The sequence below is a fragment of the Pelophylax lessonae genome (assembly GCF_965119305.1).
Source record: "Pelophylax lessonae genome assembly, chromosome: 4".
Lineage (NCBI taxonomy): Eukaryota > Metazoa > Chordata > Amphibia > Anura > Ranidae > Pelophylax > Pelophylax lessonae.
Window position 1 is genome coordinate 603,085,873 of NC_138771.1, and position 26,587 is coordinate 603,112,459.

The 26,587-nt window shown below is 40.8% G+C and overlaps 1 protein-coding gene across 8 annotated transcripts in view; it reads left to right on the forward strand.

Moving 5' to 3' along the window:
• NFIX (nuclear factor I X) overlaps positions 1–26,587 on the forward strand; it is a 293,070-nt gene that overhangs the window by 130,592 nt on the left and 135,891 nt on the right. For 7 of the 8 annotated variants that reach the window (XM_082255243.1, XM_082255245.1, XM_082255238.1 and 4 more), the window contains one exon: positions 3,287–3,818. In XM_082255243.1, coding sequence (XP_082111369.1) covers positions 3,287–3,818 — 532 coding nt within the window. Of the gene's footprint in view, positions 1–2,326; positions 2,991–3,286; positions 3,819–26,587 lie in introns of those variants that run through there. The other variant, XM_082255241.1, reaches the window with a different exon arrangement.

Genomic DNA, 26,587 nt, shown 5'->3' on the forward strand with positions numbered 1-26,587 from the left:
TATCACATTGTTACAACAAGGTAGGCACAGTAGGTGACAGAAGTGTGAAACGTTTACTTGGTATGTTAGTCTATGTCATCTATTAGCAAAAAGATATAGCCTAAAGACGTAGTATCTGCCAGAAAATACAGTTGGGAATAGAAGTGTACACTGCAAATGGGTGAGTTTATGAAAGTATAAAAAGCGGCAGACAACATGTACAAGTATCGTGCATGCAAGATAGTCAAGGTCTAGTGAGAAATAAAGAACCACAAAATGTAAAAAGTGAAAAAACGACTAAATTCTCATAGTTGCAATGATTGCAGTAGATTGCTAAAAGAAATAAAGCAAAGCAAGTAAAAATATTTAAACTCCAAAAAAAATGAAAACTAAAGAACATAAATATAGAGGAATAAAATATAAGCAAAAAAAAAAAATGAATATATATAAAATATGTTAAAAAAAGAAAGTGCATGGAACGATAATTGCATACTGATAGTAAACAGCGTGGAATGTGAGAAAATTAGAGGCTCCGTCCAAACTTTCCAGAGTGGAACAAGCGGAGAAACTTTGAGAGAGCTAACATATAAGTATGAAAAATAGGTTTTAAAAAGAAAGAGCAGAAAAGCAAAGATCTAAAAAAAAAAGAAAAAAAAGAAAAAGTGCTTTATAAACCGAAGTAGAGAGCCCGAGAGAGACATCTGTAGACCGTCAAACAAAGGGAAAAAAAAAAAAGATGAAGAGACCAATTGAGATACTTTCAGAAAAGTCTGTCAATGGCTTGTAGGATAGATAAAGTAAAAAAAAATATGGCGTTTGAAAAAACACCGTAGGAAGTAAAAATCTAAATAAACAAAAAGAGGGTGAAAGGTAGTTTTTTATTGGCGTACTAAGAGTCAAGGTAAAATGTAAGTCTAGAACTTACACATACTAAAGAGCCAAGGTAAAATGTAAGTCTAGAACTTACACATTATGACACAATAAAATAAGTTTAAAAAGCAAAAAACAATGGAAAAGTCCAAAAAAAGGGAAAGGAAAAAGACAAAAAAAAAAAAAGGAAAAAAACACCACCAACACTTAACAGGATAAATACCATAGTGAAAAGGCAGAATGTTACTACCAATTAAAACAAATGCTCTTTAAAATCTATGTAGTTCATATGCTATTTAGAAAAGCAAAGGATAAAAAATGCATTTTTTGCTTGTCAAAAATATATATAAAATATATATAGCAAGATGGGGACTAAGATAAAAAAAAAAAAATAGATTAGGAAATATATATAAATAAAGGTCAGGTTAAAGAGGGAAAAATAACAGGTAGCTTAAATACAGGAAAAAAAGTAAGATATGGGAAATAAAAAATAGGTTTCTAAGATTAAAGGCTAGAAAAAAAAAAGAAAACCTGAAGAGGAACGAAGGTCGTTTCGGACAAATACGTCTGTAGGCTCCTGCGCCATAAGGGTTAAAATCCTTAGTGTGGGATAGTAGGAAGAGAGAGTGTACGGAGAAAATGAAAAAAAGCTGGGAAAACAGGAGAGAGAGAAATTTACTCTGAAAAGCAGCGTCTTTAAAATGTGTGACTTGGCTGGAATATATTGGGCAGTGCCAGCAAAACCGCAGAGAACGAGGGAGCGAGACAGGAGCGACAGAGTGAAGGAGTAGAGGGAGGAAAAAGGGAAAGAGATATTTCATATTTAATTTCGCTATTAATAGAGGGTGGTTTTCTGTTCAGTTTTGGATGAGGAATAGCAAGGTATTTGGTGATTACCCTGCCTGGGTTTTTGATATTTTTTCATAAAAAAATATGAAAAAATAAAATAAATAAAGGAAACAACAAACAGGCATCTGCTTCATCTCTCTTCCCCCCTCTACTTATACACACACGCGCGCACACACCATCCTCAGCCATGAGCGAATGTTTTAATTCTTGTGCCAAAAACTGCGTGGCAAAATAAATCAAAATTAAAAATGAAACCAAAATAAATAATAGCAGAGATAACAGGACGGAAGAGAAAGTCAACAACCAATAACTCTCGGGCTCATCGGCTGCAAGAAAGTAAAGCGTCAAACTTTCGCGTATGCAATTTTTTTTTTTTTTTTTAAGTTGTCGGTTTTGGCAAAAACCTTTTTTCTGCCTTCAATATTTTTTTCACGCTCTCTCCCTCTCTTTAGCTCTACACCTCCCTCCTCCCTTCCCTCTCTCTCTCTCTCTCTCTCTCTCTCACTCACTCTCCCCTCCCTTTTTCTCTGCTATTGGCTAGCTTCTTCATTTCACTTTGCCAAAAAGGTGGGTCTGTTCGAATCAGTCTCTCTCTCTCTTTTTTTTTTCCTCTCTCTTTTCCCTGGCATCGATGCTGGCCACCAATTCAGCACGGAGAGTGAAAGCAGGAGAGAGGGGGAACGAGAGAGAGAAAGAGAGAGAGTTTAAGCGGATAGAAAAAAAAACAGCCTTCTCTTTTGCTCCAAATCTCCTTCTCGAAAAAAAAACAAAAAAAAACATTACTTTTTTGGTTTATCATACATTTTTTCCCTTCCTTTCATTTTGCTTTTGTCAGTTTTTTTTAATCCATCTGTAGTATTCTAATGTACTAAGAAATTTTATTTTTTATTTTTTCCTTCCATATTCCATCCGTTTTGCGGAGAACAATTAAGTTCCCTCCGTTGTTTCTCCAGCACTTGGAATTACCTATCCATTCATTTGAGGCCTTTGCGCGTTAATAACTTTCTGAGATATTGCCATCTTCTGCTGTCTTCATTTACATCTTTTTTTTTACAGTTGTGTCCCTTCCGCGTCCACACATTTAGGAACAGGACATATTCTGTACAAGATTAGGCATAGATTTGTCTGCGGTTGTATGCTTTGTCCCTTTTTTCACCCCTTCTATATTTAAATTTTTTTATTTATCAATCGGCTTCGTGTTCTCCCTTTCTCTCTCTCATTGCAATTCTGATGAGCTCCGAATCTGGATGCTTTTAAATACCGACAGGACTTCGATATGACACCAAGAGATGGTAAACCTTTCCCCTTTTTCACTCTATTCATGTCATGTCGTCAAAACTTCATATTTACAACTTCAAGCTTTGTTTTTTTCCCAACACCGTTGAAAAAAAAAAAAAAAAAAAAATCAAGTATAATATTTTTCTAATGTTATGACTTTTAAATAATTTGCATGAAAATTGGATTAGATAAAAAAAAAAAAAGTGTTTAACATTAACTTAATAAGTTTAAACAAATGACAAATTTATTACATATGCAAAAATAACTTTTGTTGGACTGTTAGCTTATTTATTTATTTATTGTCTTTCAGGATGAATTTCACCCCTTCATCGAAGCTCTTCTTCCCCATGTGCGTGCATTCTCATACACATGGTTCAATCTCCAAGCAAGGAAGCGCAAATACTTTAAGAAGCACGAGAAGCGGATGTCAAAGGACGAGGAGAGGGCGGTGAAGGACGAGTTATTAGGGGAGAAGCCTGAGATCAAGCAGAAGTGGGCGTCACGGCTCTTGGCCAAGCTGAGGAAAGACATCCGGCCAGAGTTCCGAGAGGACTTTGTCCTGACCATCACCGGGAAGAAACCTCCGTGTTGTGTCCTCTCCAATCCAGATCAGAAGGGCAAAATTCGGAGGATTGACTGCCTCCGCCAAGCAGATAAGGTGTGGAGGCTGGACCTGGTGATGGTCATCCTGTTTAAGGGGATTCCGCTGGAGAGCACAGATGGGGAACGTCTCTATAAGTCGCCCCAATGCTCAAACCCAGGGCTGTGCGTACAGCCTCACCACATTGGGGTGTCCATCAAAGAGCTGGACCTCTACCTGGCCTTTTTCGTCCACACGCCTGGTAAGTCTTGGCCTTGCATCACTGTCTACACGCACACTCATTTCACCATAGCTGTTTTTAGGTTTAAGACCTTTTTCACTATCAAATCCAAGTTGACATTGATCCAATGTAATGAAAATCTATGTTAAGATATTACAGAAAAAAACTGAGGCAATAGACATAACTACAATACATTAGTTATATATATATATATATATATATATATATATATATATATATATATATATATATATATATATATATTTTTTTTTTTTTAAATAAAAATAAATAAGTATATAATATAAAATATGTTCTCATTACACCAAATTACTTATAGCCAAATAATGCAGTGGCCTTTATCTGTATATGGGTAACGATGTACATCCTGTTAGGCTTTTGGGGCCTAAACTTCATTGAGCACTGTCAAGTCTGGTTTGCCTTTAGTCACACAGAGATTATAAAAGAAAAAACAAAAATTAATATTTTTTAACTATTCCATTTTCAGACTGATGGCTGTGCTTCTTTATTTTGTGAATAGGTCATTTTTAAGGATACCAATTTTTAAAAAAGTTTCCTTGAAAATAAACAAGGTTTGGAGGTAACAGGAAAAATAGGAAACATACTGACATAACAAATACCACAATTTCTAAACACAAAAATTTACGTTTGTGTTTAAATTTTCATTTTGGGTAAAAGAGATCGAAGATGTGATCAGTACATTTATATACACGCGTAATAACAAAAATCATTTATCATGAGGATTATTTTATCATTTAAATTGAGAATTATTTTAATAAGGTCTAAACAATTTCCATAATGGGAAACCACAAAGCAAGGAATGCAGGAATAAATTATGAGAGACACTAATAAAAAAAAAAACGTTTTTATTGTTATATTGTTTTATTGTTATAAAAAACAAACTGAATGATGTGTATATTTTTTTTTATATTCATCTATAGCTTGATTTTAATTACAGGAATTTTATTTTGAAAACCAATGACAAATATATGACGTATAACTATAAATCTGCCTAAAATATGTATGCAAAAACGTTAATGAAGTTAAAAAAAATACAACTTTACAATTATGTCTGTGAAGCCAGATATATGTGTATTTATATTGTTTTTACTGCTTGTTTTGTAGTCATTAATTTGACTTTCCCTGCTTCCTTAAAATAATGTCCAGCCAGCTTGGTTCAAACTTTTTTCCAGGCATACTTTGGCACTGATGGAATGCAGGCATAGCAAGAAATAACAATTTATCAAAATTACAAATTTAAGCAAAAACCTGATTTTTACATTCAGCAATACGCTGTGTATATTTTATTTATCTATCTATCTATCTATCTATCTATCTATCTATCTATCTATCTATCTATCTATCTATCTATCTATCTATCTATCTATTTATGAAAGTATTAATATTTTATATTGCTTATTAAACAAATTATTTTATTATAAAGACAGCAGTATTAGACTGTAAGGACTGTAAATATCTAGTACTTAAAGTGCGCTCACATACAATAAGAAAAAAGAGCTGGATATAGCCAATATGTATATAGTGACTTAGTACAGTATACAGGAGTATGAAGAAACTCAAGGAGTTCTCCTATTTTCATTAGGAAGACACTCATATCATGAATTTTGGGGCTGCAGAGCTCACGCTCTAATAGACAGAAATAATGAATCAAATGCTGTTAGAGGTGAAAATTAGGTAGCGTTCTCCAACAAGCATTTCCATTATTGTATAGAAGACAGAAAAACAGCTAAAGCTGGAATCATTAATTCATCACACTCTCCCGCAGAGCTTACGCTCTAATAAACAAAGGGACACCCATAAAACTGGCACAGTTGAAAGATCTTATGGGCATGTGATTAAAATAGTTATGGCATACAGTAGAGTGGGTAGACAGGAGATATCATAGAGAAAATGAGTGCCCTGGAAGTTTTCTGCTTCCATTAATCAGAAAAAAAATAGAAAAAAGAAAAGCTTTATAGCAAGTGACTGTGTTAATAGATCAGTGAACAACAAAGCCGGTGCTGATTTTGGCCAGGGAACGAATGAATCCTGTGGTGAAAGCACAACTGCGTGTTCTGGTTGGAAGTGTGAGGAAGGTCAGAGCCCATATGGAGGAGGACCTGACCTATGACCTGCCACATATGACATGCCATTCACAATTACTTTCTGCACTGATGAAACATTCACCGAGTTCACGAACAGAACTGTAAAGATAATAAGTGTGTGTTTGTCAATGTAGCAACATGTAGGATTTTCACAAATAGGATATTGCAAAAATGTTGAGGTTATTACTGTATCTAGACAGGCTCCTGGTACCCCCCACTACAAAGCTATGGGCACAATATGTGTGTCTACTATGACATCAGCATATCAGACGTGGTGACATCAGCACAACAATGTTACTGTGGTAAAGAAAAGAAATGCTCCTGCGTTTGAGGGGTTGTTCATGCGACTTGGATCGCTGGACACGACCTTAGCTGGTATTGTCGTCGTCCTGCTGTGCTGCCACTCATAGATGGTTGGGGAAACCACAAAGAGAACTGGAAAGAAAAAATACAGAGGGCGCACCAACCTAGCGCATTACCCTAAAAACTGTTTATTGTTAAAAACATGTATACATCATACTCACAAAATAGATGGAACATAGGCACAAATTGAGATAGTGAGTCCACCAAGGAGGTCCACTGGGCATGGTATGCAGGTACAGACCGTGTTGAGATGTGGAAACTGGAACTTAGAGGTTACACATCTCAACACGGTCTGTACCTGCATACCATGCCCGGTGGACCTCCTTGGTGGACTCACTATCTCAATTTGTGCCTATGTTCCATCTATTTTGTGAGTATGATGTATACATGTTTTTAACAATAAACAGTTTTTAAAGTAATGCGCTAGGTTGGTGCGCCCACTGTATTTTTTCTTTCCAATGTTACTGTGGTGCCTGGGCCTAGGCTCACAAAAGTGCAATTATGCAAAAAGAAAATGGAGGAGCTGTTTAAAATGTTGAGGAGCAACTATATAATGGCGCTTTTCCACTACATGGAACCGAACGGTTCGGCTCGCTTTTGTGCTTTTCCACTGCTGGTACCGCATGGTATAGTGTAGGAACGGTTCGGTACGGTACGGTACGGCAGCGCTTTTCCACTGCATGGAACCGAACGGTACGGCTCTCAAAAACAGTTCCACCTCGATTGTGGTTCCAAGAGGTACCATACCCGGTACCATATCCCACAATCCTTTGCATGCAGTCACTACTAGCCAGTGATTGGTCAGAGAATCCCACCCACCCAGTTGTTATCCCACCCACTTAACTTTAGTACTACTTCAGTGGAAAAGCAAACCATACCGTACCGTACTGAACCGTTCCAACACCGTACCATGCTGTACCAGCAGTGGAAAAGCAAACCGGGCCAAGCGGGGTCAAGCAGGGCCGAGTAGAGCCGAGCCGGTACTTGCAGTGGAAAAGTGCCATAATATTAATTCAATTCAAGTACTATTCATTCCATACGCAATCACCTTTTTGAAATCCATATTAAAGCTTCACTTGATATAACTTTGAGGGTCCATGAACTGACACATTGGACATTTAGGACAAACGGTGAGTTATGTATGAATAGCACAATTCTCATCTTCGCTAAGTATGTTTTCTTTGAAAAAGAACACAATATAGAAGCAAACACATATAAATGACATGGACATAATATGTAAATGCATGTCGCTAGACAAAAAAAAAAAAAATTGAACCTCTGTTCACTTTCTGTTTCCTTTAAAAATGCAGCAAATGGGAAGTACATCAAGAATATACTAAAAGATACGGCAATAAAAATGCTTATGAAATGTAAATAAAAATGTCAAGGTGTGAATGTTTCTTTAAAGCTAACCTCCAGAGAAGGAAAAGATTTCTCCCTGTGGTGGATCCCTTTTCCCACTAGTTTAGCTAAGGGGATAATGCATAGGGTGATATACTTACTCTATTCCTTGCTCCTGCAGCATAGCTCCAGTAGCAGTTCTCTGATGTCATCCTGTACAATGCAGGACCAGCAGTCCTGCATCATACGGGAGGATGCCAAGGGCCCGCCCACAACTTAGGAGTATCAGGCAGTGAACGAGAGTGCCGACTGCTGAGGAAGCGAGGAATAAAGTAAGTAAATAATCATATTCATCATCCCCTGCATCCTCATTGCAGTGGGGAGGGGGGCCCTCTGCTAGGGTACATTTTTTTTTCTTCAATATATAATTTTAAAGTCATTATTGTGGGACATGTAACACAATGCAATCCAATTACCTTTTATTTGCTACCCATATTTTTGTAAGGCTAGCAAATTATGCAGAGTGTTACAGAACCTGTAGAATCTGTCCCATCATTTCTTGCCCCCTGGCAAGCTTAGTATCTCTGTCAGCCGTTGATGGGGGGAGGGGGGGATATATTCCATGTTACATCGCTTCTCCTCTTTGTTCAACCAGTAGTGGGAGGGTCTCACTCCTTGTCACATAACTCCTCCTGGATGGTGTCATCCTGTTGTGGGAGGGACAGACTCCATGTAACATAGTTCCCTACTTTCTTTGTTACCCTGTAATGGAAGGGACTGGTCCCATATCCCATAGATTCTACCTTCTGTGTCACCCTGTGTTGGGATGGACAGACCCCATGTCACATAACTCCTCCTGGATGGTGTCATTCTGTTGTGGGAGGGACAGACTCCATGTCACATAGTTCCTTACTTTCTTTGTTACCCTGTAATGGAAGGGACTGGTCCCATATCCCATAGCTTCTACCACCTGTGTCACCCTGTGTTGGGAGGGACATATTCCATGCCACATAGCTCCTCCTAGGTGGTGTCACCCTGTGGTGGGATGGACAGACCCCATGTCACATAACTCCTCCTGTCTGTGTGACCCTGTAGTGGGAGGGTCTGACTCCATGTCGCATAGCCCCTCCTGTCTGTGTCACCCTGTGATGGAAGTGACAGAACCCATGTCACATACCTTCTACCATCATCCAATCAGGTGTTAGCCAAAATACTGTTTTTTTTTAATTTTCCTTGCACTTGATTGGGTACTCTTTGAAAAGTGAAGCCTTACCTCATTTACTAAGCATTGCAGCAACTACACTTTTCAAAGTGCATAGTCTATTTGTCTTTAGTAAATCCACCCCCAAATATCTCATAGCTCCTCCTGTTTGTGTCACCCTGTGATGGAAGGGACAGATTTCATGTCACACAGCTCCTCCTGGGTGGTGTCATACTGTAGTGGGAGGGACAGGCTCCATGCACATAGTTACAAAAACAGTATCTCTCCTGCACTCAAATGGTATGCAGGAAGGTGAGTGGTCTGAATGGTCTTTTTAGCACAGAAATAGACAGTCTTGCTGCCTCCTCAGGACCGAGGGTATTCAAAAACACTGAAAGACAACAAGAGAAGGGTGCACCGACCTTGTGCATTACCACTAAAAAAGTTTATTAAAATCCAAATAGGTGGCATACATTATACTCACAAATGTAAGGTGTATAAATGCATGTAGAAAATAGGAACCAATCGCCTCCAGGACACTTCTATACTGCTGGATGGCGTGATGGCATCCACAATAACCTGGCTTACACGTTTCGAGGGAAAACCCACTTCCTCAGAGCTAAAATGGCCACTGTTGGTTTTCCATGCACATAGTTCCCTACTGTCTGTGTCAGCCTGTGGTAGGAGGGACAGACTCCATATCACATAGCTACCCTTGGGTGGTGTCACCCTGTGATAGTAAGAGCAAACTCCACATAACATAGATGTGTCTCAACTTCACTTTTCAGAATATGGGAAGCTGCCACATTAACACCAGCTGCAGTAAATGTTTTTATCTATGGTAAATTAATTCATGTCCTGAATCTCAACAGCTGAAAATGATAGGTCAGTATTACTTATTTTAAAATATTCAGCATTTTCTGTACTGTTAACCTGTCAGTTACAAGACAGAAAAATAGACCACATACTTAAAACTATACATATATGAAAAGTAAACTAATAGTAACATTGTCCATGGTAACTATTTAGCTTTGATGATTTATTTTTCAAACCTGGATCGTGAAATTGATAGGTAAATACATTTTTTCCTTAGAAACGTATATATTGGGCCTGTAAAGCAAACAAAGCCTTTGCTTCTTTTTTTTTTTTTAATTAAGGGGAATTTTAGGGAATTTCTGTTTTAGAGTGTAGAGTAATAAAGTTCAATTCTTACTTTTTTCTGCTGTTAAAATAAAAGTGATATATTACTCAGTTATGAATTAATTTTTGTTGGTAATAATCAAAATATATACCATTTAGTTATTGATCAGCGCACAATAGGTTAGCATAAACAAGGAATAGTGTGAAGGTCAAGTTTTGTGTCTGATGTCATTTTCTGGCTGTCAGGTGGATGCAGGAGGTTTCTTCTTGGAAACTGACCCGCATCTTGCCATCCACAAACTCTTTAAACTTAGCCGCAAGAAGTAGCGCAAAGGGGAACCAACCTATCCTCTATCTCTTGCTGACATGACATCTGTTTCCCGCTACATGGCATGGTATAGCAGCAAGGTAGAACATGCCATTGCTAAAGTGTGAAATATAAACCCTACCTTGTAAAACAACATACACGTTAAATGTACTAGTCTGCTGGAAATATTGTAAGAATGTACAGAATGTAGCCTGCTTAACACTCAGCCTATACATGGCAGGTATGTAAATGAATGGCTTACACTGATCTACCAAATACATTTTTAATCACTTTTCCCACTTTAAGCAACCAAACTTGTGATCAAAATTGGAACTTTGGTGGCTTTAATTATTTAACGTTCAATGATCTGAGACCAGGTAATGGTATACATGGACCGTGGTGTTCCATGTGAATGTTTTTTCAAAAGAGAGTTGATGGAAAGCTAGCAAAATTGCCATGTGTATGGCCAGCATTGGTCTTAAAGAAATCCTTTCAGTACTGGTGATTTCACCAGTTGTATACTGTGCATGTAAAGATTAGAACAAAATAACTAGATAAATGGCAGTTAGGAGTAGATGTAAAATTTGTGTTCATTCAACTTAACTGACAATATCCAATTTTTTCTTGAAATTTTTATACTCAAAAACGAATAAAGGGGAGCTAAATTAGGTTCATTAACATCTTGCTGCGTGACTGGCAAAGAAAATTTGTGCAACTGTTTCAAAGGGTCACAAAGCAAAACCCCTGCATGATTAAGCCCGTAAGTCCCGGGGCAGCAACTTAGTTAATAGGCTAACTTTACTTCCCCCAAAAAATGAATGCATGAGTCAGGCAAATGCCTGCTTCTATAAGAGCCCAATCTCACAGGCATTTTTCTTTGTCAAAGTTTCTATTTAACTGACAAATGCTTCCCTGAGTGTCGATTTACTCTTAGTTTTTGGCAGCAACTTCCCTTTGTCAAGATATCCGACTGCCTTTGCTAACAGGGTGCAAGAAACAGAGATATAAAAAAGAGCAGAGCAACCAATACTGGTGTCATCAACGTGACAACAGCATGATATCTGATTGGTTGCTACATATTTATCCTCTACAATTACATAAAAGCCCAAATTTTCAATAACGTGCGAAAGGAACGCCTATTTTTTTTAAAGCCTAGTCTCCAAAATGAGGCCGTTCACAAGCTCTCCATTACATGTGCTTGCAAATGTTATATGACTGCAAGTGATACAATATCAAATATTATTAGCAGAATTATAAAAGTTTCTTATAGCAGAAATGACTGGTTTTCCAAAAAAGTTTCTTAAAAAAAAAAAAAATATATATATACAATATATATATATATATATATATATATATATATATATATATATATATATATATGTATATGTATATGTATAAAAAAAAATGTATAAAAAAAAAAAACAAAATAACACTTCTAATATGGCCAGAGCCATTGTGTTTGAGATTTAATCTTGGCCACTCAATGCCACAGAAAACATTTGTTAGGGTTGTGGGCTGTTTGAACACAAGCGCATATGTTTGAATGTAAAATGTAGCGTTTGTTAAGACTTGCTTTGACTGCAGTTCAAACGCACCTGAATAGGACATGCTGTATCTAAGATAACCCAGCACAAAACAATGTAGATCAAATGCCGCCTCTGAACTGCCATGTGTACTGCTCAGTGGAAGTCAAAGGGATTTTGATGATGACCTGTGTTTCCCATGCTTTCCAAATGCACGTCAACTGCAGGAGAACCATGTCCACTGACATGAGCCCATAAGAAACTGAATATTTTCAATAATGTCTGTGATTGGTCCATCTGGATAATCAGACACTAAGATTAGAGCTTGTGCTATTAATAAAAAGATATTTACATACATAAGTGGAAATTCTTTCTCTGAATGATTCCAATGCAACTGAGCTACCACCTGACCATTCACATTAATCTTAGTGTCTGATTATCCAGATGGATCAATCACAAGCCATTGCCTACTGTGGGTGCCTTAATGACCCTTAAAGTTTCTGCGTCAGTGCTAGTCCCCCTGTGGCAGCCTGGCAGGGCCGAGACAAGGGGTGGGTGAGAGGGGAGGCTGCCCTGGGCACAATGGTTTACTGTAGGGATGAGAATGCCTTCCTTCTGTTACAAAGCTGACAGGAGTAGTGACAGTGGCGGTGATTTTGACAAGCTGGTAACTGTGGAGCGTAAAATCCCCTAAGCTTGCACAACATGAACAGGGGAGGGGGGGGGCACAGTTTGGCATCTTTGACTTGGGCGCTGGATGACCTTGTCCCGGCACTGCCCTGTGATACCTGAAGGCAGAAACGGTTGAAGTGTCAATTAAGCCCTGAACAGATGGAGAATTTGGGGGGGGGGGGGACCCAATTTTATTATATATGGTGTTAATTTTATTGGGTTTGTTTAAAAATATTTGAACAAACCAAATGACACACTGAACATGACACTTTGACAGCTTTACTAGGACAAAATGGTTACATAGCCCTGCCTTAGGCCACTTTGGCACGTTAAGGCTGATCGGTCCGCCTGTCCATTTTTCAGGTGGACCCGATCAGGCCACCTATTGACCTCTATGGGGAGGCGGATGTCAGCGCCCACCGTCTGGCATCTGAACCGACAAGATCCACTGAAAAAAGACATATAGCGATACGTTTGACATCTGTCCAGCGGGTTTGATGGGATCGGATGAAAACTGACAGGCTGTCCATTTTTATCTGATCTCCCCATAGAGAAGAGCAGGACAGGTCCGTCTATGCACAGACTGACCTGTCATCTGCCTGCTCAGTGGGGACAACAGAGCGACCCCCGCTGAGCAAGCGGAGTCCGTCAAAACTGATCCACCCCTTGTGAAAGGTGCCTTAAGGTTACCTATAAAAATGATCTGTAGAACGATTTTGACTTATACTTGCAATAACATTTTGGCTAGTAGTTGGCCCCCGTTGTTCTTGGCCATGTCCTAGGAGAACAATAATGATCATCCAAGAAAATCCATGTCAGACATCAGATTATGTCCCCACGATCAGCCAGGGAGTCTCTGCAGATTTTGTAGGTAGGCCACAGATGTACAAATATGATCAAAATTGAACTATAATTTGCAGGGGTAGTAGATGATCACCTCATGTCTACGACTGGGTAAAGCTTTCCTTTAAAGGAGATCCTCTGGCTATGTCCTAGGTCATTTTGTGTTCACAATGCTGACGGACTGCATTTGTTATGCTGTTACTAGGAAACTGAATTTGGCATCTAAAAGGATGTATGGGGTTGTCTCATGGGACTGAGCAATGTACTGCGTATATGAAAGTGGTGTCCCTTCTCTCTGTTTCAAAACAACGGAGGCCCCTGCCATGGTCAGACTACCCTCCTCTGTCTGTGTCACCATGCGGTAGGAGGGACAGACTGTCTGTGTCACGGGATAACTCCATTCCTGCTTGCTCTCTTCCCAACATGCCATTGTGTCCTTTGGTTTTTGCCGGGACCCCCTGGCAGTGAAGGAGTGACTCCTCTCCTCCCTCCTATTTTTACGCTCTCCGTTCCAACTTTTCTCTTGCCAAATAAACATGGGAGCAGCTGAATTTCCTCTCATGGAGACATCTGTGATCGAACAGACGTTGGGGACAGAGTATGGGGACTCTGGCAAACCTTCCTTCCTGGGGAGGGGGGGGGGGGACAGAGCAAAGGAGAGACCCTGAAGGTGTATGTGAAAAAAAAGGAAGGGGGGGGGTTAACATGTCCTGTATGTCAGCAGTCAATGCCCAGCACAAAATAATACAGATTCCCTTACACATTGGTAAATATATTTCTCCAAATATTGGAACCCACTGTCAGCTGTTTTCAAAGCCAACCTGCCGAAAAACTAATAAACGGCTGCTTTTAGGAATGATTCCCTACTTACTTCTGTTTGCATCAGAGGGGAAATAGAAAATGTGCTGTATTCGAAACGAAGGCATATTTGCACTTGTATTATGTTAGCTGTTTACACAGCTCATTATTTTAGGAACATGTCATATGTTGCAGCTATTATTGATTTTTTTAAGGAGGAATATGTTTAAATGCACACATAAAGATGGTGTCCCGCAAGACATAATTTCTTCTATTACATAAAATTGTAATACCATATTAAAGGGGTAATAAGACACTCAGGAGCTGGGTTGCTGTAATAAGAAATTACAGGGGTAAAAAGACACTCAGGAGCTGGGTTACTGTAATAAGATATTATTGGGGTAAAAGGACACTCAGGAGCTGGGTTACTGTAATAAGATATTACAGGGGTAATAAGACACTCAGGAGCTGGGTTACTGTAATAAGATATTACAGGGGTAATAAGATAGTCAGGAGCTGTGTTACTGTAATAAGATATTACAGGGGTAATAAGACACTCAAGAGCTGTGTTACTGTAATAAGATATTACAGGGGTAATAAGATACTCAGGAGCTGGGTTACTGTAATAAGATATTACAGGGGTAATAGGACACTCAGGAGCTGGGTTACTGTAATAAGATATTACAGGGGTAATAAGACACTCAGGAGCTGGGTTACTGTAATAAGATATTACAGGGGTAATAAGACACTCAGGAGCTGGGTTACTGTAATAAGATATTACAGGGGTAATAAGATAGTCAGGAGCTGTGTTACTGTAATAAGATATTACAGGGGTAATAAGACACTCAAGAGCTGTGTTACTGTAATAAGATATTACAGGGGTAATAAGATACTCAGGAGCTGGGTTACTGTAATAAGATATTACAGGGGTAATAGGACACTCAGGAGCTGGGTTACTGTAATAAGATATTACAGGGGTAATAAGACACTCAGGAGCTGGGTTACTGTAATAAGATATTACAGGGGTAATAAGACACTCAGGAGCTGGGTTACTGTAATAAGATATTACAGGGGTAATAAGACACACAGGAGCTGGGTTACTGTAATAAGATATTACAGGGGTAATAAGACACTCAGGAGCTGGGTTACTGTAATAAGATATTACAGGGGTAATAGGACACTCAGGAGCTGGGTTACTGTAATAAGATATTACAGGGGTAATAAGACACTCAGGAGCCAGGTTACTGTAATAAGATATTACAGGGGTAATAAGACACTCAGGAGCCGGGTTACTGTAATAAGATATTACAGGGGTAATAAGACACTCAGGAGCTGGGTTACTGTAATAAGATATTACAGGGGTAATAAGACACTCAGGAGCTGGGTTACTGTAATAAGATATTACAGGGGTAATAGGACACTCAGGAGCTGGGTTATTGTAATGAGATATTACAGGGGTAATAGGACACTCGGGAGCTGGGTTATTTTAATAAGATATTATTGGGGTAATAAGACACTCAGGAGCTGGGTTACTGTAATAAGATATTACAGGGGTAATAAGACACTCAGAACCTGGGTTACTGTAATAAGATGTTTCTATGTTAATAATATTAGTATTTGTAATAAGACTTAGGTGAAATAATAAAGTGTTGAGGACGGAGCTCCCTGTAGCAGGGGGTAAGGAACGTGAGCCTGCTTTCCATATGCAGTGAGTCAGGGGTTCAGCTGAGGACAGTAACCTGCACCTGTAAGTGACATTTGTCTCTCCTTTGTCCTCTGGTTAGTTTACCCGGTGTGTGTTTGCTCTGGCAGAGGGGAGGTATTCGGAGGTGTACATAGGTATATAGAGGAGGGCAGAGCTGCTCTCACACAGAAGACCATTGTGCGTCTGTACTGGTGTTTATTCATCAATTAACCCCTCCCGCTCTGCTCCATTCACATATTCTCTTCCCCTCAGCATTCTCTTTCTCTAGTCTGACATTGGTAATTACCATCCTGCTCTCATGGCTGGCTACTCTACTTTCCCGGCATTCACATCTTGTATTGTTAGATACTGTTTGTAAAATAACGACATTACAATTTCAGGAGCAGTCAGTAAAAAGATTTGCTTTCTTCAGGAAATGTGGGGGAGATTGAATTTTTGCACAGGTGTGCGTCCATTCTGTCCTACATCTGAGCAGATCTGAACCAGGGAAAAAGAAAATCCATTGAGGCAACGTACACTTTTTGCGCTCTGCTCTTTGTAGGGACCCATTCACACAGGCGGTCTGATCAGATATGCTTGTCAGCTTTTCAGGCGGATCTGAAAAGAAGCTTAATGTCAGTCTATGGGCAGGCAGATGCGTCCATTTACATCTGATTACCTCTGAGTCCTCTTAGGACAATAAAACGGAAAGGCTTGCATCCTTTTCTACTTTTTCATACCTAAATGTGATGAATCAGAGGAAAAAGCAGTGGCGGCCCATCCATTGGGGGGCGCAGGCATGCTGGCCCCCTATCCATGCGTCTGGCCCCCTAATCTACATGCAGGGTGCCGGACGCATGGATTCCAAAGGGGTTTTTTTCATTTTTTTCGAAACACGTGATTAGAGCCAATAGGCTTCAAAAAAAGGGTGGGCTTGGGGGGCAGAGCACTGCGCCCTGAGCCCACCCAGTTGTGTGACAATAGCGAAAGAATATTCGCTATTGTTACACGGATTCTACTCCTAGCCAATCAGGAAACGGGTCCTGAGACCCGTTTCCCGATTTGTCGGAGAGAAGAAGCCATGCTATTGGCCAAGGAGGAGGGAGGAGACGGAGGGAAAGCCCGCACGGAGGAGACTGAGTGGGAAGCCGCCGCCTGCCAGTCCAGGGTGAGTGAGCCAGTGACCGGGGGGCTGGAGCTGGTGTGGTCGGGGAGGGGGGGGGTATGGTGTGGTCCTTCTGACCCCCCAGTCCCCCCCCCCCAGGCCCATGGAGCACCAGCCGCCACTGAGTAAAAGGATGTAAACGGGTACATGTCCATTTACAGTTGCCTGTCCATAAACTAACATGGGTCCCTAAGGGCTCATTCACATTAGCTTTGTTGTCTGAAAAGCGATCCGCATTCAGATTGTTCTTCAGAGAGCATTTGACAGGCAGTGAGGAGGCGTTGTATCTTCTCCTCACTGCCTACTTTAGCCCCTTAGACTCCACATTAGCGCGCGCATTGCATGCAGTTGTGGGATGGTTGCAGAGCAGCCTTATTTACTTGAATGGGACACAACAGAGGGTATAATACCTGCCGCAGCTGTGAAGCAAAGCAGCATTGCCACAACTTGTGTTTCACCCCCCACAGCTGCCTCTGCAGCTAAAGGAGAGGGGTTGGGGGGTGGAAAAACTGTGAGGTTTTTCCGCCCCTAATTGCTAGAATGAATGTGCCCTAAAGCTCCAGGAGTGAAAAAGTAAACACACTTCACAAAGGTGATATTCCTTCTTTTTGGTTTCTATCTGTTCACAGATCTTTTGCTGATCTTAACGGACGGCGCCCATGTGAAAGGGGCCTAAGTTGTATGGCCATTCAGTAATGTAATATGAGGGGGGTAGAAGTCATAGACACTAAAGACATAGGGGTTGATTTGCTAAATGCAAATAGACTGTGCACTTTGCAAAGTGCAATTGCACTCTGCAAGTGCAACTGCTCCAGAGCTTAGTAAATGGGGTAAAAAATCCCCAATCACAATCAAGGAAAATAAAAAAAACAGCATTTTTGCTTGCATGCAATTGGATAATGGAAATCAGCAGAGCTTCTGCTCATTTACTAAGCTCTGAAGCAACTGATCTTTCAGAGTGCAACTGTCTATTTGCCCTTAATAATCCCCCCCCCATGGCTCAAAAGTGGCCCTGCAAGCACCACTCAATAACATTTCCTTAAAAATGTACTTAGCCAAGTGCAAATTTAATGGCTGAAAAGTGGTTGTATAACATCAGATGGCAGCCAGTGCTTTGGTATTCAGGCAGCCGCTGGTGCCGCAGCTTCGTAAATACAAGAGCTGGCAGTGGACATTCCTCCATACTGTTAAGCGTGGATTGATTTTCTCATATTCAGCCCACAAAGGAGTTGAAACACACACAGTTGGGCAGAAATACCTATAGCTAGCCATACACTGATGGGATGGGGAGGGGGGGGGGATTCCTCTATCTACCTCATTTGTGTGGATGGAGGAATCTGGCTGAACGGAAAAAAAAAAAACTAACAGTGAAGTGCCAGGTTAAAATTCTCAGGTAGACAGATGCAGATTCCAGAGTTACAGTAGGGGGATCTTGGTGTTGATCCAAGAAATGTCAGCCCACCAGATTTTACAGGTAGCATGAATATTACTTTCAGACTAACAGTTTATTGATTGAGCAAATGTCTCTATTTCTAATTTCTTCTTATTAATTCCACTAGCATGAATAATCATTGGTACAGCACTATTATTTAGGTGGCTTGCAAGATAGCCCATTTTCAAGCACATCATCTCCCTAAAGCTGACCTTCCAACACAGTGGCAATGTCTGCTTATAAAAGTTGATTCCCCTCTCTAAAAACTACTAAAAAGCACCTATGATTAGAAAACTAGTTAGGTAATATACTCACCTTTCCCTGACATCCATAGCGCAGGGATGACATCATCCTTCTGCCAGATTCTAGCCCAAATCTCCCAAGAAGACACCACAGCACAATGCAGGATAACCTTGTAATAAGATTTGGCCTAGTCAGCATTCCCCCTAATCTGGCCAGAAGCAGGATCATGTCATCCTTGCTTAGGTTCAGGATAATGTCATCCTAGGCCTAGGATCCATGGTAGATCACTTATCAGAGGGAATTTGACAGGTGGTGAAGAGGTGATATGTAGCCACCTCACCGCCTGTTTTAACCATCAAGATGGTGCACTACCGTACCATAGCACATGATTGCAGGGATTGCAGCATGGCCCCATTGGTTTGAATGAACCATGCCTGGGAGGCGGTACCCCTGGCTATTTTATTTTTGCTATTGCTGCAAAGCAAGGCCATGGCATGTGCACAGCCCTGTGCGGCTGAATGCCCTTTTTAGGCTGGCAGTGAGGGGACGGTAAAACCACAGCCACTCATTTGAATGAGCCCTTAGGGAGAGAGAGGAGGGCAGCTTAAATAAGCAGACCTTACCTCTGAGGTGAATGTCTGTCTTAAAGGGTAACTCCACTTTCGTGGGGAAAACAAAAAAAGCAAATAAAGAAAAAACAATAAAGCGTATACAATTGTGACACAAATCATATTGTAATTGAATGTTAATAAAAAATGACCTTTCCTTTTCAATCTGCAGCTGTTTTAATTTTCTTAAAATGCAATGCAATATGGCCGCCTGGAGGTGTTCTGTATACTGTATACTGACCACACCCCAGAAACATAATTTCCTGCTTGTGTGATTGGCTCACCAATTTTCCCAGAAGTCTGCACTAAGATACAAGTCAGATTTCTGGCATCCCCTGCAACAAAAATGTCATTTTTGGTGAGATACTCCCAATAGGAACACGTCTAAAGGAATGCAGGCCCAGCAGCTTTCCTAATTAAAGCCCTGCAGCTGCACAGCTGATAGATAATTATGAAACCCCTCCCATTTGACCCACTCAGCACAGAGGCACAGAGGAACAAGCAATGATTTCTTGAGAATGACAAAAGGTAAGAATCTGCAACAAAGTGTGTTAAAATCCTTATAATGTACAGAGATCACCCAGAGAGGAATGTTTTTTCTCAACAAAAGCGGAGTTACCCTTTAAGAGCAATAGGGAGTGCCTCAGGCAGTAAGAGGGGCTCATTGCACACACAGATGTACAAACATGTTGAAATCTCCCAGTGCCTGTTCCCTCCCTTTTCTATGTAAAAGAATAAGGCATCAGGGAATATAGAATGTGCTGAGCTCCCGCTGTCAGCAGTGTTCTCGGTGCTGGAACAAGTTGTGCCAGGAAGGGCAAATATGTCCCCGCCCGGAGTTCTTTGGGATATATTTGCCTAAAGGCAAGCCTTGTACCAGCTGACCAAACAAAGAAAATGTGTCATTATATATGAACAGTTGTGTTGCAATACCAGGTTTCATCTGCAGGTGGCACCGCAGGGAGGTCTAATGACGGTGTGTTAAAATAAAATGTATTCCGTTGAAAAAACAGAATTAAGAAAACACCACCTAAAACGTATTTTAAAAGAAAACATCTTTAGTTCGCATTCAAGTGAAACTGGCCAGTGATTACACGCGCTAGCAGACTTTTCATATAGTGTCGAGCTGCGTGCATCAGATTTAGGTCTGGGGGCCTCAGGGCACAACTGTTCTAAACACATTTATAAATATAGACACTGGTTGCAGAAAATAACATAGTTGTTCCCTGTGCCAAGTGTGATTCATTGACATTTTTTTATGCAGTCTTTATCTGTTATTCACTTTCTGGTCTGTAGTATCTTTCCTCACAAGTCTCATTTACTTTTTATTTTCCAATATTCTACTCCCCATCTGTTGGAGGAGTTTTTCCTGTGTTTAGTTTCAGATTTGTAGAAAGGCAACACCGACTTAGTCTTTATTTCTGAATTATATGGTTGCCTTGTGGAGAGAAGCATAGAACAGATTCTTGAAGGGGGGGGGGGCAATAAAAGGTCAAGCCCTGATTTACTTATAGTTGTAAAGAGATGTTGATGGGTTTATTCACTCAATAATCATTCCTCATATTGTTTGAGACTCAAGTGGTAAGATTTCTCCACTGACAGCTGAATATTTTGTATTTTTACATGCAGCCATCAGGTGGAGCTCAACACACATTTTCATAGGTTTCCCTATCTCTCTTTATCTGCTTTGTTGAACAAAAAAAAACTATTAAGGTCTGCATGCTGATATGAAATCATCTGCCATTCATTAGTTACACAAAATTGTTTTTCTTTAAAGTATTATGGAAAGATCCTCTGCTGCCAAGTGTGCATTCCCTGTTTTATTCCAAGAGTCAGGTGCCTGGCCAAGAAGGAGTCACATGCGCTCTAAGCATACAGCAGAAAAAACAATAGCTGTGTTTATTGCATAGAGCCGCTGCAACAAGTCTCCACCTTAAGACCGCCAACTGTAACGTGTTTCACCCATTAGGATTTAATCATAGAGATTTTTTGCTTTTACTTAGTTACTGGTTTTCCATTTCCTGGTTGAGTGAGGCACTGGTGATGTAACCTTGGCATCATAGCTGCATCCTGGGAAGGATACGCCACCAGTGCCTTCCTCCTCAGATGAGGAGCACTGTCACATGTTCCAGGTGGTAGACCTCCAGTTCCTGGCAGAGATTCAGAAAGTAAAGGGAGATGGAGTCATCTCCATCCCACATGCCATGTGTTGTGCATGGACTGTTCCTGACATCATCACCGCCTTAGACGGGCTCTGGATGTGAGGACAGCCGAAACAGTCCACCACTGGATGTGGGGAGCGCTGTTTTCTGGAGGATCAAACTTTCAGGCAAGTCTAGCCTATCTGTGCACCCCTGGACAAAACAAGCAGGTAACCCAGAGGGGGCGAGCACAGCCCCACTGCATAGAAAAAAAAAACTTCCATGTGTTCTACTTTAGGATAGGGGTAAAGTTCCTCTTTTTTAGAGCTTAATAACTCAAGCTTCACGCCTACAAGTAAATGAGTCAGAACAGGAATTTCCTCCGTGGGGCTGTGCTGGAGGTTTCAATCAGACAGATGAGCCTAAAGGCAGGCAGCATCTGATCCAATAGTGTGCATGGCGTCCTTGGTGCACACTGCATGGAATATTTATGTGTATAACTTCCATTATTTTTGGTTTTTATTGGTTGGCCTAGATGGTGTCTTTTTTTCAACCTGACTACAGTAAGTATGTACTGTAACTGTGTAACATGTTTAAAAAGAGAATAAAAGAGTTTAAATTGACCCAAAACCATTATAGCTTCCAGGTATAGAAGTATTTGCATTAGAGAGCTACATATGAAAATAATAGTTGACTTAGCTATAGTAATGAATGAGCATAGGGATTCAGACAAACATGATTGGACATGGACTATGACATTTTCAATATTTTCAGCGGTTAAGATATTCCCAAACCTTTGGAGGATCTTGCCTCTTAAAGCTTTAGGTGACCTTTTGGGAGGATATCCTTGCTGCTTCCACTTTCCTTCTCAGTCTACCATGCACAGCCTTTCCCACAACTAATCAGAAAGGGGTTGTGTCACCAAACGCAACAACATATGACAATATATAAATGTATTATCAGAATGAAAAAGTCTACATTTTTGCCTCCTCAACATTTTTTAAGCCCTATTTCAATGCCGCCCAGCACACCACTATATTTGCATTGTCCCAACAAAACCACTGCACTTGCAATCACCTCAATCCACTTGTTCGCACCATCAAAACTGCCAACATCCCTACCTTGCATGTGCTAGAACAGGCACACTTTTACCCATCTAGATGATATACTGCTCTTATTGTCCCTGTTGGAGAGTTTTCCTAACTGCCCATTTAGATGCCAATACTGTCTCCTGAAGACCTCAGAGACGGATAAATAGGAGTGGATAGGAGTCACTGGATCCACTGTGCAGTTTCATAATGTGGAGTGAAGTCTTGGCTAAAGAGCAGTTTACTGTCTATGGCCAGTGGGAGTAGTAAATGCAATGGAAAGTGCCTCAAACTTGGTGGTCGGTAGGACAAAATAATTACATACCACATGCCTGTGGTATGCAGGAGGAGGAATAGTGCCTCATCATTGCTATCAGTGTGAGGGATAGTGCCCCGTTGTTGGTGACAATGGGAGGAAACGTGCCCCATCATTGGTGCCAATGAAAGGAATAGTGCCCCATCATTGTTGTCAGTGTGAGGAATAGTGCCCTATTACTGGTGTCAATGGGAGGAATGGTGCACTATCATTGGTGTCAATAGGAGGAATAGTGCCACATTGATGGAGTCAGTGGGAGGAATTATGCCTCATCCTTGGTGTCAGTAGGAGGAATAGTGCCTCATATCAATGCAAGGAATAACTTGCCAAGGGCCAGATAAAGGCCAGCACGGTCCAGTTGGTTTGGAGACCACTGCTGTAGAGCACAATAGCTCTGGTTAGGCAATTCTTAAACACGAAGGAACCTTTAACAGCAAGATCCATGGGTTGGAAGATGCAAGAAACCCACACTACTAGGTTTAGTCCAGAAATAGTAACAGAATCATAAAAATTAGGGTAATCAAACCAACATGTTTCAGAGGTTGTTGGGTAAACGCTTCATCAGGGCCTAAAGTGCTAATTGGGATAGAAGTGGCAAGCTAAAAGGAATTTAGTGGGTTCAGGAGTAAAAATGCTCCATCATTGTCTATTGGCTGGTTATTGAGAAAGATCAGACTGCTGTGTGTCCGCACTTATAGGAAGAAAAGTGCCAGTGACCAATCCTGACTGAGGTTCTAAACCTCCCCCACCCTATCCGAAAATAAAAGTAAAGTTTGGTGTTACACTATAACAATCGCTTAAAAGAACTGTTTCTTTGGATGGATATTGTGTAATAGTGTTTTTTTAGTCACTTGAGTGCAGAAATATACTGGCTTCATTGACACATCTTGCAAACATTATGTAGACCAGCTATCACTGACAGCATGCGTTATTAATGGTTGTTGCTTGCGAAACAACGCGCTGACTGTGAAACAAATAACAGCAAACATTTTACCCAGCTACAGCACGTAACTAGAGTGTTACTAATGAAACAGGCCATCTTGTGAAAGAGACTCAGGCAGAGACCCAGCATTCAAATACAGATCAGCTTGTTTAACCCTTTCGCTGCCACAGCCACTTTTGCATTTTTTTGCACAAAAATAATTTTAGGCCTGGGGATTAAGCAAAACCCCCAAACATTAACTATTTTCTGAAAGCAGGCACCCTAGAGAATAAAATAGTGGTAGTTCCAATTTTTCATGTTACACAATATTACCGCAAGGGTCTAGGACAGTGTTTCTCAACCTTTTTTTAGTCGAGGCACCCTCTAAAATTATGGACAATCTCGAGGCACCCTCTAAAATTATGGACCATCTCGAGGCACCCTCTAAAATTATGGACCATCTCGAGGCACCCTCTAAAATTATGGACAATCTCGAGGCACCCTCTAAAATGATGGACCATCTCGAGGCACCCTCTAAAATTATGGACCATCTCGAGGCACCCTCTAAATTTATGGACAATCTCAAGGCACCCTCTAAAATTATGGACCATCTTGAGGCACCCTCTAAATTTATGGACAATCTCGAGGCACCCTCTTAAATTATGGACAATCTCAAGGCACCCTCTAAAATTATGGACAGTCTCGAGGCACCCCATTCTAAAATGTAGAAAACTATTCTAATAGTTTTACATTATACATTAACATCCACACATGTAGGACACCCAACGTTAGAGGGGATTTATTCTTCCAAATCCAATACACTTTTGCACATTGGTACTGACTAGTATTCCAATGTTTCTGTTCTACCTCAGTTTTTCTCCATCACTCAGCTGATGTGACCTCATCTGACATAGAGGGACAGAGGAGTGTCTTTGGTCGTTAAGACACCGGGGGCTAGAAGGTTGTAATGATGCACAATGAAAACCTGTGGCTTTGCACAACTAAAAGGCAGACTTCATCCATCTGCTGGCTTGTATACAATTTTGGGGTAATTTTAAGGCATTTTGCCAAGGCATCCCTGAAGAGGCCTCAAGGCACCCCAGAGTGCCTGGGCACCCTGGTTGAAAAAGGCTGGTCTAGGAAATGCAAAATTTTTGTTAAAACCCCACTAAAGTGACTTTTAGGGCATGCAAATGCCACACACTATCCAAATTTTTGGTAAAATTTAAAAGAAGAGGTTGCTCTGAGTAAATAGATGCCCAACATGTCAAACCTTAAATATGTGTGCGCCTGTGAAATGGAGACAAATGTTAGTACCCTATATTTTCTATAGGCGACGCTTCAAAAGCCGCCTAAAGGTCATCAGTTTAGTGTTACAAAGGAGGTGTTGTGCTAGAATTATTGCTCTCATTCTGGCATGCCCAGCTATATGTAACATGTGTATCGCAATTGACGTTTTTCACGCATTGGCGCCCCCCAAAAAATTTTGTTGGGGGCTCAACAAAATTTTTAGGGAGGATTTTATGTGTTTGGGTATAACTTTGTTTTTTGTTTAACTTTTTTTTTTATCAAAAATTCCCCTATGTGATGATTTTTAGGTGACAGGTTCTCTTTAATGAGCCATGCAGGGTCTAAAAGAACCTGCTTGTCTCCTCTGGGCTCCACTGAATGTAATGCAAATACATTGTATTGCATTGTATTACATTGTTTCCCGGCTATGCTAGCCGGGGAAAGTGACAGGTGACCCGGAAGTGACGTCATGCACAAGGCTTTCCGAGTCACAGAAAGAAGGGGAGAATAGCTGACGTGTGCCCACTCTTCTGCCTCCCCTCCACCACCCGCCATGTTGATTCCAGGCCCCTAGATGGGCAAGCAGAGCCCAGAATACATAGAAGCGGGGCGGGGGGGCGGGGGACATCCAAAGGTTCCGGGATGCCACCATCTTGGATGTGTTGTCAGCAGCTCCAGCAGTCTCACTCAAGTAATACTCTATAGATTTCTACTTTGCTTCTCCACCAGCAGCTAAATAAGGTTATGTAGGGAGGTAGGGGGAAGTGTGGAGGAACTGGGCCAGCACGCACAGTAATTAGACACTCCCAAAATAGGAGAGGGCAACAAGGGGGCTTTTCTGAGAAATTCACTATTCAAATTTTCTAGCAAGTTCACATTCACATTGCAAGTTGATATATAAAAAAAAGCATTTATGGAAAGGAAAAATGCTGCAAGTAAGCATCTAAAATACTTCATTTTTTTTAAGTTGTTGACAGGGTCTCTTTAACCCTTTTACTGCCACCTATATGATCTCCAGGCCTGGGTCTTGCATGGCAGGGGTCACTGGGTAGAGGGGACAGGGACCAGTAAACATACGTTCACTGATCTCCCCCTGGCTAGTAAGAACCCGGAAGCATTCAGGATTTGTTCACTTCCGGTTTCTGCTGTCACTTTTCCCAGGTGCCGTAGCTAAGAAAAACGAATGGTGCATGATCTGCACTCTATTAGCTTCAGTGGAGGGCAGAGGAGACATCAGGAGTCTAATAGACCCCTGATGCATCAGTGACTAGAACCCGTCAAAGTAAAAATTGAATCACATAGGGGGCTGTTGGTCCCCCATGTGATAGCAATAAAGTTAAGTGAACAAAGTGTAAAAAATGAAAAGCACACCCAGGCACTTATAAGCCCCACCACAAATTTTGAGCCTGCCCCACAACCCCACATGTACACATGGGGCATTTATGTACAGAAATGCTGATTGCACTACACATAGCACCACTCATACCAGTGGGGGGGAGCAATATTTCTAGGCCCATTATTCACACTTACCTCTAAACTGATGCTTTTAAAGTGGAAACTTTGGGGTAAGTTTGTTGTCTCTTCACAGGC